Genomic DNA, 16,384 nt, shown 5'->3' with positions numbered 1-16,384 from the left:
TTAAAATTATTATTTCATATTTTGTCCATCATGGGCCTTGAATTCAGGGCTTAGGCACTGTCCCTGAGCTTTTTTGGCTCTAGGTTAGCACTCTAGTCACTTTGAGACCCAGAGCCACTTCTAGATTTCTGATGGTTAATTGAAGATAAGAGTCTCACAGACTTCCTTTTTTTAAAAAAATAATTTTTTTTGTCAAGGTGATGTACAGAGGAGTTACAGTTACATCGTTACGTAATGAGTACATTTCTTACCATTGTTATTCCCTCCCTTGTTTTTCTCTTGCTTTCTCTCCCTCCCCAGTCTCTATTCCGCCTGCCCCATCCCCCAGGTTGTAAAGTTCATTCCCAGTCTCACACACTTTCAGATACTTTCTTACCTGGGCTGGCTTCAAACTATGATTCTCAGATCTCAGCCTCCTGAGTAGCTAGGATTATATACATAAGCCACCAAAGACCCAGATTGGTGTTCCTCTGGGATCAGCTGAGGTCCCTTAGAGTTCTCAGTGACAGTGCTGTCAGCCTCACTGTGGCTGTTTTGACTCATCTTCACAACAATGTATTTGCAGTGAGTCACTGATTACATTAAATTAACAATCTCAAATCAGTCACTGGCATTTGCTTTAAATTACCTATTGGTGTGTTTCTTCTTATAGTGGCTGACTGGCTTGACAGGAAGAAACAGGGATTGTTTCCCCTGAAAGTCCTACATCCAGTGCCAGTACACATGGCTGACTTCTTGTGAAAGAGTTAAGAGTAAATACAGGGGTCCTCTCTTTTCTTAGGGAGTAATGGAGCTGAGTGTGCAATCGATTCACAGCTGAAATCAGTATCCTCGCAGTTGAGCATGGTGGTGCATGCAGTCCTGTAATCCTGGCCCTTGGGAGCTGGAGACCTGAGATGGAAGGTTTGTAGCCAGCCTGGATGACATGGTGAGAACGTGTCTCCAAACTAATACTTTTGAGTCCGCATAGCAGCAGCTCCTGTTTACCTGCAAAAACTGCCAGGCACAGTGCAGACATTCATTTGATGCCTTTGTTATAGCCCCAAGGCTATGCAGCCAACACCGCTATGTAATTCTACAGCATTTCCATCACTCATGAAATAAAGTCTGTATTTTCTCATAGTCACAGTCAGTCCCATGCCTCTATTTTCCCCCATGCCCACCTCCATCCCTGGCCACCATAGGTCTGCTTTCTGTCTCTCTAGACTGCCTCTTCCCAACGTTGCATACAAATAGAATCATGAAACATCTGTCCTTTCCTGACTTGCTTTCTTTTACTTAGCACCGTGAAGAGTCACCAACATCATAGCCTTTGTCAGAATTTCATTTTCTTTCTGTTCTCTCTCCCTCTCTCTCCTTTTTTTCCTTCCTCCCTCCCTTCTCTCCCTCCCTTCTCTCCCTCCTTCCCTCCCTCCTTCCCTTCTCTCCCTCCTTCCCTTCCCTTTCCTTCCCTTCCCTTCTCCTTCCTTCCTTCCTTCCTTCCTTCCTTCCTTCCTTCCTTCCTTCCTTCCTTGCTTCCTTCTGCAGTTCTGAAGTTGAACTCAGGGCCTTGTACTTGCTAGGCAGATACCCCACCGCTTGAGCCCTGCCCCCCAATTCTTTGCTTTAGTTGCTTTTCAAATGGTAGCTCATGTTTTTTACATAGGTGGGGTAATAGGTATGCATCACCATACCTAGCTTTATGATTACAATAAGGGGGCAATAACATTTTTTCCAGGCTGGCCTCAAAGCTCCTGAGTACCACCTCCCAAGAAAATGGAATTACAAACGTGAATCTTGGTACCTGGCTTAATTTCATCCATTCTTATGGATAAACAATATTTCATTGTATGGATAGGCCACATTCGCCCATTAGTGGGCATTTGGGTTATTTCCATTTTCAGGCAATTGTCAAGGATGAGGCTGTGAAGATTCACATACTGGTTTTGGGTGAAATCCCCTCCTCACTGTACTGAAGAAGACCCTGAGCTGAAATAACTTACTCATGGTCCCACAGCAAGAAAACTGGGCCCAGAAAAGCCTGGATTTGGACCCAAGATCTTTTTTCTTGTGTGTGTCTTGATCAATAGCCTGTGTCCTGACCGGGTGTGATGCCTGAGTGGGGGCCCACGTCCTCATCTCTCCCTTGTAGCAGACACGCTGCAGCCATCTCATTAGCTTGGCAGACTGAGGTCTCACATAGGTTGGTGAGAAAGTACCTGTGAGATTCAGGATTCATGTGTACAGCAAATCCTAGGGTACAGCTACCATGTTCCATAGCTAGTGGAGCTTTGCCCTAGGTCTCTGCAGATCCAGCTTTGTTGACACAAGAGCAGCTCAGTGTTACAATGTCATTTACTTTCAACCAAGTGTGTTTATAAAAAGCCACAGTGCCTGATCTTAAAAGTCCATGTAACAGAAAGTGAAATAAATCCACCTAAACTTACAGCCAATTGTCTTCTTGCACCTCAGAAATGACTCTTCTAGATGTAGCCTCTGCCTGTCTCTCTCCACTTGCCCTTTTTTCACTGCTGTTGTAGTGGAAGTTTCTAGATTTCTGCAGTGCTCAGTGCAGTGCTCCTGTGCTTGTCCCTTTATGGGTGACACTACACAGGGAATAAGAGGGGAGCAATGATGTAGAAACAAAAGGAGCTAAACACAACAATACTCAAAGGCCTGAAAGCAGAAGTCTTAAGAAAGGGGAGGGCAAGGGATGGGAGGAGAAGACTAATAGAGAGGCCCAGTCAAGGGCATGGGGCTCCTGCCGCTCTGTGGGCCTCTGACAGCTGTAGGCTCTGTGAACGCTGGGCCAGGTGCCTGTTAAGAGTTGTGGGGCAGAGTATTGGGTGACACCTGCACAGTGAGGCAGTTTACTGTCAGCCTATATTCTGTCTGTGTATTCCTGCTCTGCAGAGTAGGTAGCATTTCAGAGACTAGAAGTCTGACTCTTCCATTGGCACTATTTAGTGCCAGGATATATGCCCGGAGTCTCTAGTATTTGTTTCTCCCTTCAGGTGCTTTCACTTCATCTGCCAAAGGCTAATCCCAGTGGCCTAAGTCTGGGTTTTCATTTTCATGTTCCTAGAAAAATCTCTTTTTTGGGATCAGGCCCTTGGGTGAGAGTGCCTTGTGGCCCTCAGCCAATATCCTGGCCCAGTACAAGTCTGGCTCAGTGCCTGGACTCCAACTCTCCCATTTGCCTGTCCTGCCTCAGTTTCCACAGTGATAAAATAGTATGGAGGAGCAGAGTGCTGGTGGGGTGGTTGTGAGAGTATAAAAAAATGTTTGGGCACTTTGTATTACATGCATACAGAGACACACACATTTTGGCAGTATTGGGGTTTGCACTCAGAGCCTTGAGCTTGCTAGGAAAGACCTCTACCACATTAAAGTAGCTCTACTCCATTTGCATATTAGAATAATCAAAGCAGCTTTTCAAAATCCTGACTTCTAAAAAACAGCTTCAGCTAAGTGAATTTGCATCTCTGGGATGAGAGGTCTGCACAGCTCCTCAGGAACTTCCAGTACAAGGCCAAGTCTGAATAGCACTGTCTGGAGTCCAGATGACAAATACCAGGGCTCTGGAGATGATTGGCTACAACCTGCTTTTGTACTGGGATGTAGCCAAGGGCCCAAGAGGCTCTTGAGCTCTACAGTAAGTAACAAATACAAACTCTGGATATTTCTTATATTTGCCCTTTCAACTCAAGTCCTTCTCAAGCACCATGGAAACTGCAGTTTGTAATGTTCCATTGTGAACCATGGGAGATTTGTCTACACACCAGAAATGTGATAACCCATACCTCCCCCAGCAGCTGAGAAGTAGGAGATATAAATTCTAGTAGAATCATTTAGCAGTGTAGACCAGTGTGTGTGTGTGTGTGTGTGTGTGTGTGTGTGTGTGTGTGTGTGTGTGTGTTACTGTTAAGATTTGTCATTATTATTGGAAGAATTTTGTTTAAGGATTTTGTATGATTGGGGTTAGGGTCAAGAAATGAGTGAGGTTTAGAGAACAAAATGGCAGTTTATTTTAAGGATGAGTGGAGTTAAAGCTAGCATGCTTGAAAATGAGATTATTTTCAGTTACTATTAGGATTGGGGTATAGTAAGCATTAGGGTTAGAAGCAGGATTCCAACCAAGGTTAGAGTTAGGGTAATATGTAGAGTAAAAATGAAACTTAATTTTAGAATCATAAGTGGAAGACAAGTTAGAATGTCAAATTGGGCACTAAGGTAAATTTTCAGGGTTGGGTATAGTTAGTCTCAGGGTTAGCATTGGTGATCGTGTTGGGTTAGAGTTATAGTTAGGAAAGGGGTAAGATTTATTTATTTTTGTTGTTTATGGGGTACTGAGGAATTGAACACAGGGCTTCATGCATGCTAGGTAACCACTGTACCTCTAAGCCACATTCCTAGCCTAAGGGTAACATTTATAACTCCTACTTATTTTAAGAAGTGTGATATGTTATGGCTGACTAATTCGATATAAAGTGAGGATGCATGACATATAATGTGTTTAGGTTACTTTTCAGTTTCAGGAATCCCTCTGTTAGGATAACACTTAATGTTTTGTTGATGCTTGTTAGGGTTAGTAAAAGGCAATGTTTTGGGTAAATCTGCATTATCTATTATGAATTACCAGTCACACTGACCACATTTCCTCTTGCAACCTTGAGGCTTCCCCCCCTTTTTTTTTTTTGCTAAGCCACAAGCCCATTGGCTTGTCAATTCCAGTGAGTTGTTTGCAGGATCTCCGAAGCCCTCTGAGCCTTCAGTTTTTGGACCCTGTCACCAATACTGCTTCTTTTTTTGGTCAGTCATGGGGCTTAAACTAGGCCTGAGGACAGTTAAACTGTCCCTGAGTTCTTCAGCTCAAGGTTAGCACTCTACCACTTTGAGCCACAGCACCATTTCTGGTTTTCTGGGGCTTAATTGGAGGTGAGAGTCTCATGGACTTTCTTGCCCAAACTGGCTCGGAACTGTGATCTTCTGATCTCAGCCTTTTTAGTAGCTAGGATTACAGGCATGAACCACTAGTGCCCGACTCAATCCTCCTCCTCCTCCTCCTCCTCCTCCTCCTCCTCCTCCTCCTCCTCCTCCTCCTCCTCCTCCTCCTCCTCCTCCTTCTTCTTCTTCTTCTTCTTCTTCTCTCTCTCTCTCTCTCTCTCTCTCTCTCTCTCTCTCTCTCTCTCTCTCTCTCTCTCTCTCTCTCTCTCTCTCTCTCTCTCTCTTTCTTTTTACCAGTCCTGGGGTTTGAAATCAGGGCCTGGGCACTATCCTTGAACTTAATCAGGGCTAGTACTCTACTCATGAGCCACAGCACCACTTCTGGCCTTTTCTGTGTATGTGATACCAAGGAATTGAACCCAGGGCTTTGTGCATGCTAGGCAAGCACTCCCAGCCTTCAATCTTACTTCTTAACAAGGACTGGGAGAGTCAGTGTTTTTGCCTCTATAAGCCCTAGGGCAAGCTCACTTCAGCCTTCTTATCTTCATGTAAAAGATTTGCTTACTTTCTAAAGTTTGCTTATTTTTACTTGGTCTGCCCATAGGATACTCTTCTTTACTTATTAACTAGAACTAATTATGTGATGGTTTTCATGAAGGACCTGTGCATTCTGATAACAGCTTTCTTTATGAACATGAAATACTATTCTGATTAGAGACTTGAGGCCATTCTGGTTTGCTTATGGCAATAATTATAATTATGAATAAATTATGCCTTGTGTTTATCCAGTACTTACCTCTGTGGATCTTTCTGTTCTTAAGTACAGGCAGCCTAAATACAGGCAGCTTGGGTTGCATGGGAAGGCCATGATGCTATCTAGGGCTGAGAAAGAAGCCAGTGTGACCTGGTATCAATTACCAGGCTTGAAGCCTAGTCCTGTTGGTGTCTGTGGACATGGTCTACTGTGTTAGTCACACTTTGTGTGGCATGAACAGTGTAAGGGAGGAAGGACTTATTTTGGCTTCTGGCTTCAGAGATTTCAGTTCATGGTCCTGGGCTGGGTTGGTGAGACAGAACATCATGGAGGCAGGAGCATTTGGCAGAGGCTGTTCCTGTCATGGTAGACTGGAAGTAGTGATCCAAAAAGGATCAGGGACAGGGATTACCTTCCAGGGCAAGCCTCCAGGATGGTAAATAGTAATAAATGGATCAAATCCTCTGAAACAACAGCTATTAACATTCTGGTATTTTCTTTATTTTTCCCCAGAGATGGAACTTTACTTCATACATACATATAGTATATATACATATATAGTGCACACATATATTTTATATTATACACACACACTTATATGCACACATTTTTACAAAGCCTTGCTGTGTTTCTGGAGCTAGCCTCAAATTCCTGGGCACAATTAATCTTCCTTCCTTAGTCTTGTGAGTAGCTGGCTGGGGTTACTGGCATATACTGCTATGCCTAGCTCAGTGATTTTCATATTTTCCTTTAAGGAAATCTGTAACTATAATGTCCATCTATAAACAACAACAAAAAGAAACAAACAAAAAAATCTGTGAGGGATTGAGGTGGCTCAGTTGGTAGAGTGCTAGTCAAGGAGCAAGTAGGGGGTTTAAATCCCAGTCTCCAAAAGTACCAAAAAGAAAAAAAAAACCTGAGTTGATAATACTAATTAAGGAACTTTACCAGCATTTCAGTGATAAGCAAAAAATTAGAAAAATAGCAAGAGATGTGAACTAAATTTTCTTCAAGGGCCCAAAAAAGAATTAAATCAATATGGACTATAATATGATCAGTCTCATCAGTGAAAGCAGTACAAATTTCAAAAATGTTAAATAGATGTTACTATCTGTTGAATTTTCCATTTCTTGCAATGCCCGTACAAAATGAAAGAAGATTTTATTTTCTATTTTTTCTTTTTTTCTGAGTTTTATCAAGAATTGCAGATTGGGAAATGGGGAATGGAATGAGGGAGAGTGATGGAGGGGTGAGTCTAATCAAGTTACACTGCATATATGGACATCTCTTCCTCCTCCTCTTCCTCCTCCTCCTCTTCCTCCTCCTTTTCCTCTTCTTTTTCTTCTTGTGCAATTCCTGGGGCTTGAACTAAGGGCCTGGGCACTGTCCCTGAGCTTTTTTGCTCCAGGTTAGTACTCTACCACTTAAACTTCAGCTCTACTTTGGCTTTTGGGTGGTTAATTAGAGATAAGTGTCACACACTTTCCTGCCTGAGCTGGGTTCAATCCATGATCCTTAGATCTTAAGCCACCTGACCAGCTAGGATTATAGGTGTGAGCTACTGGCACCCAGTCATTGTACACTTTCACTTCAGGCTGTGTGAAGTACACTCCTGGTAGATCTTTGTTGATTCCAAAAGAACATCTCTGTGAATGCTGGTCATTGGTGTGCTTGAAAGGTTCTGTCTTATAGCAGGTGGTAGTAACACAGAAGGTATTAGATGTTGCTGACAGAGGCCTCTCGGGAGAAAGAGGGCAGAGTCTGAAGTCAGGAATGAGATAGGCAGGAGGGGAGATGTGTTGGGTCTGGACAGGTTCTTTGGCAGCGGTGGCTGATAACTGATCTGTGTTTGTCCTTTGGCTACAGACCTGGCGGAGTGCAAACTGGTTTCCTTTCCCATTGGCATCTACAAGGTCCTGCGCAACGTCTCTGACCAGATCCACCTCATCACACTGGCAAACAATGAGCTCAAGTCACTCACCAGCAAGTTCATGACCACGTTCAATCAGCTCAGAGGTAGGCCCTGGTCAGCAGCTCAGGTCCACAGGGAGTGGCAAGCCCTTGTTCTTCAGGCACTCACTCTGTATGGCCAGTTTCAGGTCAGGCCAACCTATGAAGATACATACCTCTCCCCTCTGTAGCTTGGAAAATTAGATCAACGACAGCTTCCAGCTGATTGTGAATCAGGTTGAGTGAGGGCTAAGGGTGTGGGTCTTCCATTGATTCTTTTGTTTTTAACAGACCAGCAGGGAGAGCATTTGGGCCCTGAGGCCCGGTAATAATTAATTCTCCATAGACTTGACTGAGGTTCTTTACATACCCAGTGCAGCATTGTTCATTGTGTTGTATTCTCAGCTTAGGAGTGAATGGTGTCAGTGATGTTGGCATTTTCTTTTTGGATGCACAGAGCACACACACATGTGGTGCCAGGAGGCAGATGGGCAGGAGGCCAGTAATGGGCATTGTAGAGCTTAGGAAAATAGCTCTTCTAGATGGATGAGCCCAAGGCTAACACTGCCGCACCCACTCTTTTCATTAAAGGCGATGTTCCCTTCCTCAATCCAGGCACTTGAGCGTTTGCAAAATGATAGGGTAGTGGCATGAGAGAGGGTAGGGGGAGCTAAAAAAAGATGGTATCTGCCTTGTGGGGTTCCTTTGCTGCTAGAGCATGAGAAATGTTTGTCATTTCATTTAGAGAAACCAACACTCAGAATGCTTGAGGTACAGGAGCAGCTAGAGCAAGCCTATCTTACACAGCAGCTTTTAACCTTGGCAGGCTTCCTTGAGGAGATGTGCCCAGAAGGCAATGGGCAAATCTAGCCCAGCTACTTCTAATAGGAAGGACGTTGTGCAAAATGTCTCAGAAGAGAGTTCGGGGGTCCTGGGGAGTTCGGGGGTCCTGGGAAGGCCACCGTCAAGGGGGATAATCATCCCCAGGAAGGGGAGGGTTGTTTCTGGGAAAGCTCACAATGCTCATGCCTAAAAGGCTGAAAGTTCGGATGACTGTGGGTCCGTCTCCCAGGAGCCATCCTTGCTACCCAGGCCTGCTTTTCTCTGCTTTCTTTTCTCACTGATGCTTTGCACAGATGAGGTGAGTCCTGATAGCCAGCAAGTTCCTTGGACCAAGAGTTCCCCTAGCTAGCTGAAATCAGAATCAACTGGGGAGCTTTTCTAAAAACAGTTATTTTGATTGTACCCCCAGAGTGAGCCATTCTAAAGTGCTGCCTACCAAGTTTGAGCATCACAGTTCAGGGGTAATAAACATTAATGCCTAGGAGATAACTATGCAACTAATGAGGGATTATGATTAGAGGTACCCCAAAATAAAAAGTAGTGGGCACTGTGATGATCTAGACTTGTACGGGTTTAGCCAGTGTGCCAGGAGAGACAATGGGCCTATGTCCTCCACTGTTGAACTATTTAGTAGGTGTGAGAAATTAGCATCTTTATGTGAATTTCCCTAAGTATTACAAAATCCAAAAGCCAGTCAATGGAACATATTTTTAAGGTAGGTTTATCCCACCAGTCATTCACTGTGAAAATCTCCTGAAATATTAGCCTTGCCATCCCACTTCTTGGATGGAGAAGGAAGACATGGAAAGAGGGTGTGTATTGGGTGTCAGAACAGAATAGTTAGGCCTGGGATCCAGGTTACCCACTGCCCAGGTCAGGGATGCTTTGCCCAGGCTCCCTGTATTAGTTCAAGAATCCTCTAGTACAGAATCCAGCAAGCTAGAGTAGGTATTTCCATCCTAGAAAAGTTAAGATAGCGTGGGAGCCAAACAGGCCATGAAGGGCAGTCAAATGGGGACTTCTTTTGAAGTTGATGAGCTCAAGTGTATTCTTCAAGTCATCCTCTGAGCACTTGGTATCTTCCTGGATCTGGAGGTAGAAGAATCTAGGAGGTAAATAAGTCAGGGTGTCTCCTTGCAGAAGCCTGGATTTGTGGGGCAGATGCATCCTTATCTCCGGGAGCCTGGGTGAGACACTGATGGGGACCAAGTGTCAAAAGGCCCTGCTGGGCAGAGGAATGAAAGCTTCCTCACTGTGGTAGTGGTGGTGGCAGAGTTAAAGGGCATGGGAGGAAGGCAAGAAGGGAGAGAGGAAGGGAGAGAAAGGGAAGGAGGAATGGTGGGAGAGAGGGAAAAGAAAAGCGTTCAGAGGACTTGACAGTGGAGCCCTAAATGTCTCGTGCACTGTGTGGGGGGCCCTCACCAGAAGCATGGCAAAGGATGGTGGGGACATATTACTTGGGGCTCAGCTGCACAGTAGTAGTGCTTGGGATGATGCCTTTGGGTCAGAAACCTATTGGATGTGGTTTGAACTCCTTGATGCCGGCAAAGAGGGGCTGGCACACTGCTAATTGGATTTCATGCAATGTATGGAGAGCTGTGTGGCCAGGGGTGGGGAGAGCTGGAGCTGAGTCCCCATCTGGCTCTTGGCTCAAGTCTTTGTTGTCACTTCTCTTTCAGCATAAAAATCCTCTTTTATGTGTGTGGAGGAGGCAGGGTGAGGACTACTATTTTCCTCTTCTGAGTTTTTGGCAGAGGTAGATTGCGTGGGTACCAGGGAGGGAATAATCTGTCTGTGCCTAGCCTGGCCCATTGTCTCCCAGGGTTCTTGGTCTGCGCAGGCTTGGGGCAGCATTTCTTTATTTCAACCCCTTTGTCCCTCAGCAAGTTTATGGGGAGAAAAAAAAAAAAAAGCAAGAGCTGAGAAGGTGAGAGTCTAAATGGAATCTATGTAACAGCAGGTGGCCCTGTGGAGAATGGACCAGTGTCCAGCTGTGGCTCTTCTTTCCCTCTCTCCTATATTCCTGTCTCCTTGCTTCCTGTCAGGTAGGACAAGTGGAGGCACTTACTTTGGGTTTGCTGAAGAGTAGGCAGCCAGACCTACTCCTTGCTTTTAGCGGAGACACAGGCAGGCAGAGCAGTGAGTTAGCTTTATAGTGGAACAGCGGGAGGATCTGCAGGAGGTTCCATTTTGTTCTCTGGCTGCTGGTATGGCACAGCTGCAGGTGTCTGTCTAGAAACTGGTAACACAAGTGACTGGGTAAGTTGTGTGTGTGTGTGTGTGTGTGTGTGTGTGTGTGTGTGTGTGTGTGTGTTTCTCTGTCTTCATTAGCCTTCATTAGAAGAGGAGACACAAATCAGGGAAGCTCTAAATTATTGAGTCATAGCCATTCAAGACCAGTTGCTACAAGGTAATTGATTGACCTCCTGCATTGTTGCTGCAAATAATGTGACTTCCTGCAGGTAATAATTGTAGCTGCCCCTTGTCCTGGACTGGTGCTGTACATAATGGATTAGGATCCTGAGCAGATGGCTAGCTGTAGGTTGTACATAAGTATATATTTTTTTCTATAGAAATATTATTTTATCCAGGCACAGTGGCTCATGCCTGTAATCCTAGCTACTCAAAAGGCTGAGATCTGAGGATCTCACTTCAAAGCCAGCCCTGGCAGTAAAGTCTGTGAGACTCTTTATCTCCAATTAATCATCAGAAAACCAGATGTCACACTGTAGCTCAACGGATAGGGCAGTAGCCTTGAGCAGAAGAGCTCAGGGACAGTGCCCAGGCCCAGAGTTCAAATCCCACAGACCAACAAAAAAAGAAAGAAATATTATTTTAATCACTCTTTTTTCTTATTTACTTTATTATTGTTTTGAAGTTGATATACAATGGAGTTACCTTTTTATACAATGGGGTTACGTTTTTATGCCATCAGGTAGTAAGTACATAGTATCATCTGTTTCCTCATTCTCTCTCATTCCCTCCCTCCCATCTCCACTTTCATCAATGTGCAGCACAGCTAGTACACTCCACAGCTGCACTTTTTCACTCTTTTTCCTCTGGTTTCTCTCTCTCTTGCACACACACATGCACGTGCCAGTCCTGGGACTGATCTCAGTCCCTGGGCTTCTTTTGGTCAAGACTAGCAACTCTACCACTTGAGTCACATCACTACTTCCAGCTTTTTCTGTATATGTGCTACTGAGGTATCGAAGCTGGGGCTTCATGCATGCTAGGCAAGCATTCTATCACTAGGCCACATTCCTATCCTCTCCTACTCTCTTAGAGAGTTTCAGAGTAAGAAAGTTTTAGTTTGGTGGAGCCATTGTCAAGACATTCAAGTTCTCCCATCCCTGCCATTCTCCTCAGTCCTATGGATCCTTGCGCCTCTGTCCTGGTCCAGTAGGGGGTGAGGAGTTGCCCAGGTAAGGAACAGCATGAGTACTCCAATTCACCCAGTACATAGCTCTCTGGCCCCATGGCAACTGTTTATTCCTCATCCCACCCACATTATTTGGGAACAAGAATACTGAGCGGGTTGTGGGGGCCACCTGGCAGGAGAGGCAGGCATCTGAGCAGACAGCTACGTGTGAGGGGCTGGTGGCAGACATCGTTCTCAAGAGTGCATGGGTGACGAGGAGGTTTTAGGTGAGTGGGGAAAATCAAGATGCCTCCAGAGGAAAGAGCTTAGAGTGGGTGGGAATTGATAGATGAGTAGGTGTTTGTTGGATAAAGGGGTAATTTCTGAAACATCTTTTAGAAAATGAAAGATGTGTTTGGGCATATGATGGAAAGATAGAACAAGATTGAACTTCACCAAGCAGAGAGATAAGGTGTGCTGGTGGGGCCTGATCTGAAGAGTCATCTTTGCCAGAGCTGGAACACCATGGAAAGATCCTGGGAGGAATAGGCCCACGGAAAAGCTGAGGCACAGGAAAAGCACTAGGAGTTGAGGCATGAAGACAGGAAGGTAAAGAAGACAGGGGGAATCTTGAAGGCTAAGCCCCAGGCTTTATCTTCATCCAAGTCCCAAGCTCCTGGGGCTGTCCTGTTCAGCAGACCATATGTTCCCTGGACCATCAGAGGGGGTGGTATGGGGTGCATCCTTGTGGGAAAGGATGGGCAGGGGGTAGACCTTGTGCTATTCTGGTCAGTCAGACCTATCTGTCTATGGAGGCTTGCTGACCTAAGGACCCTGAAGCTGGAGAAAACCAGACCCAATGGAACTTGGCCTATCAAAGACAAATCTTGATTAGGCACTAGGTGAGAGGCACTCTCCTATCTATCAAGTGGTGTGGAGCTGAGACATTGTCTTGACTTGTAGTTCATTTTTTCTTGACTTTTTTCATCAGTGACAGGCTTTTTTTTTTCCTAATGTTTTCTCAAGCTTGAGTTCTTGGATTGTTCCCTGACAGGGACTGAGTGCCTCCTTCTCTTCAGAGCCTGGGTCCTCACAGTGGGCACCCCACAGAGCCTGTCTATGAAGCCTCCCCAGCTTCCCAGGAAGCTTTGTGTCCTCACCACAGGACTCTGATTGCTGCCACACAAAAAATAAGGCTGACAGTTTTCCTTATTGCCTTAACCAACATGACAGATAGGAAGAGGACTTTGTCAGTCCTTCTGACAAGCCACTGGATACCAGAGAGGGCATGTCTGGGCCTCTGGAAGAGAAGCCTTCTGCTGTGAGCCCCTGAATGTCCAGTGAGGGTAACATGGACAGAGGGCATTCACATAGATAAGCAAGGGTGAAGGAGAGAGGGCTTCTCTTTCCATTCCTCAGGTTGTTCCATCCAAGCTGGCTTTGTCCTTGGAGGAGATTGGGAGGGATCATAGGTCATGCCAACGGTACCCTGGAAGGGTCTGGAAGGGGTACCTTGGACATGATAAATCTCCAAAGCTGGGGACCAATAGAGCCATCCTTAGAAAGGCCACGGACCCCAATGCCCTCAAGATGAAGTCACAGAGCATTGTTCTGCTCCCACTTCCCATGCGGCTTCAGTTCTCTGGTTTTACTTCTCCTCGTGTCTCTTAATGGACCAGAGAAAAAGAAGATGAGTCTAGAAATGTGCCAGGGAATCTGTGCAGACCTGGAAGCTGGCTGAGCTATCAGGTCCATGGCTGGGACCATGTTTTCTATTCCCTCAGCATCTTCTATCCCTGGAATAGAGGAGTCTTAGAAAGTACAACTCCTTTATGTTGTCCAAAAGGAGCAGCTCCACTACTGCTGACCCTTCCGATAGAGAGGTAGTGTGATAGTGTTGTGGTTCCTTTCATGTGTTACTGTTCTGGTCTCTGAGCAGAAACGTCTGCCAGAGAGATCAACCAACTCAGAGCTGGAAGGCACAAACTCACCTCCCCAGGAGAACTGTTAGAGGCAGCCTGGACAGGTGTTCTTGCCCTACAAGCAGAGGACACCTCCTCCCTCCTGGAAGACAGCAGGCTCCAGAAAGCTCCTGTGCCCATCAGTACAGGAGGGGAGGGGGCACAAGTGGAACCCAAGGGCAATGCAACTGAATCAACTCCATGCTTGTACCCTCCAGGGCCTGAGTTCTATGACAGAGGATTGCAGCCCCCTCCCCTGCTCTTCCATGCTTTCCAGCAAATCTCTTTTGCTGTATTGTACAGTTTAGAATGCCTCTCCACCCATGGAGGCCCTTCTTCCCACTCCATCTATTGCTGTTTCTGTGTGATAATTGTGTCCTGACCACCCCTACAGCGTTCTATGACTTCATTTGAAAATCTGTCCTGTTGGTTTTAGAGTGGGCAATGGATGCACCAAGCATGAGATCTGAGTGGAATGGTGAACCCTGGCAGAAGAGAGAGGAGGAAGAAAGCAGAGGACCTCCATCATCCAGCTGCCATGCCCGACACGTTCTGCATTTTATCTGGCATCTTGATACTGATGACATGGAGGCTAGCCACTGTGTTCAGAACTCCACTGTTTCTGGACAGAGGGCAAGTCTGAGACTAGGCTTATAGAGGATGATGGTTGTACAGCTCTCTCCACCTCCAGACTATACCACTAGTTCATTGCAGGCTCAAGAACAGCAGGGAGAGTGGAGAATGTAGGTCATGTCAACCTGTAACCACTCAATGGACCTTTATCTATTTGTTCATTTATTCAAAGACATACTTCCTGCCCTCCAGGCCCTATGCTAGGTCCTATGCTGAGTGTGTAGGATCCACCAAGTACTTCTAGACCATGTCAGTACCCAGGTTCTCATGACCTCACATGGCTGGCTGTCCCTCAGTCCCTACCCACTGTTCCTTTGGCTCCTTTCTGCTTTTCTTGGGAAACTGCTTTGCTCTCCAGCCTAGGGCTTTCTGACCACAGGTCATGGTCTCTATAGTGGAATCAGGCAATGGCCTGGTTGGAGTGAAAAACAAGGAGCAGCAAGGGACCCTGGGAAAGCCAGTAGACACCAGTAGTGCTCCTCCATGCCCAGACCCCAAGTCTTTTCCTAGCACACTCAGGTGAGTCTTCCTGATATGTGAGCACCAGATGGGGTTTTGTCCTGTGTATGGATAATGTCAGTAGCAGTGGGACCAGTCAGAAGCCCTTTGGTCTGGCCTCTGTCTCTAGGCCTTTGGAACCAGGCAGAGGCTACACACAGTCCTCTCTGATATGGACATATGCAGCAAGTGGAGCCTCCAGGCATTGAGGCAGCTGTCAGAAAGCAGTCTATGCACCTCACAGACATCATTGTTTTTCATCAGCTCCAAATATGACTCCCTACATGCTATCCTCGGTAGGAGGGATGCTGAGGGGCTACTAAGATGGGTAATGAGCCTCATTTTCCACCTCTAGGGCTTCGGGCAGAGCTTACTTGGCTTTAACCTTCCTTGATTAGATAGGTGGAAGTTCTTGCCATGGGCATCAATCAGAACCTTCCTGGGAAGTGAGGCTCCATTTTGCCAGGCATGCTGTCTGCCTCAAAGCCAGTGTGGCCAGGGCAGGCCGCCTGACAAGGCCTCTGAGAGCTGGGTATTGACTGAATGCTCACTGTTCTGGGCAGTGTTGAGAGTATTTTTTTTGTTGTTTTGGCTTGGTTTTTTTGCCAGTCCTGGGCTTAAGCTTAGGGCCTGAGGACTGTCCTTGGATTTTTCTCAAGGCTAGAACTCTACCACTTGAGCCTCAGCACCACTTCTGGCTTTTTCTAAGTATGTGGTACCAAGGAATCGAACCCAGGTCTTCATGCATGCTAGGCAAGCACTCTACCACTAGGCCAAACTCCCAGCCCAAGAGTATTTTTTTATAAGAGCAAAAGCACCATATTCATGCAGCCAGTGCTCTTATGGGAGGAGGTCAACCGTATACGAACTCATTGGGAAATAATTGGAAATGAATACTGTCGGGGAGGGGACAGAAACCAACTGGAAGAATTCCTATTTTAGCAGGGCTAACATTTCAGTATAACCCAGTAATGTCACGTGCTGGTGGCTCACTCCTGTTACCTAGCTAAGTTAAAAGATCTAAGGATTGTGGTCCCAAACAGCCAGAGCCTAGCAGGGATATTTTTCAAATTATCTTTATGTCTGTCTGTCTGTCCATCTATTGTAGGTTATGGAGCTTACTGTCCTTGAGCTTTTTTGCTCAAGGCTAACTACCACTTTAAGCTACAGCTCAACTTTTTGTTTTCTGGTTGTTAACTGAGGATAAGAATCTCACAGATTTTCTCACCCAGACTGGCGTTGAACCATGATCCGCAGATCTCAGCCTCCTGAGTATCTAGGATTACAGGTGTGAGCCACCAGCTCTCAGCCCTTATGCATTTTTATACTTAGAGGGTTTTGTTTTTGTTTGTGTTTGGAGACAGTCTCCCTATGTAGACCCACTCAAGTGGCTTGGGACTCTCTGTGTAGTCCAAGCTGGCCTTAAACTTGTAATTTCCTGTCTTCCCCTCCTGAAGG

General features: G+C 45.9%; 1 protein-coding gene across 4 annotated transcripts in view; it reads left to right on the top strand.

Moving 5' to 3' along the window:
• Lrrc20 (leucine rich repeat containing 20) overlaps window positions 1-16,384 on the top strand; it is a 59,100-nt gene that overhangs the window by 16,420 nt on the left and 26,296 nt on the right. For all 4 annotated transcript variants that reach the window (XM_090346481.1, XM_090346478.1, XM_090346479.1 and 1 more), the window contains exon 3: window positions 7,547-7,696. In XM_090346481.1, the coding sequence (XP_090202607.1) occupies window positions 7,547-7,696 (150 nt within the window). The remainder of the gene's footprint in view (window positions 1-7,546; window positions 7,697-16,384) is intronic.

This window comes from Megascapheus bottae, chromosome 15 (assembly GCF_031878675.1).
Source record: "Megascapheus bottae isolate mThoBot1 chromosome 15, mThoBot2.hap1, whole genome shotgun sequence".
In the NCBI taxonomy this organism is placed as follows: domain Eukaryota; kingdom Metazoa; phylum Chordata; class Mammalia; order Rodentia; family Geomyidae; genus Megascapheus; species Megascapheus bottae.
This window is presented reverse-complemented; position numbering and strand designations above follow the sequence as displayed.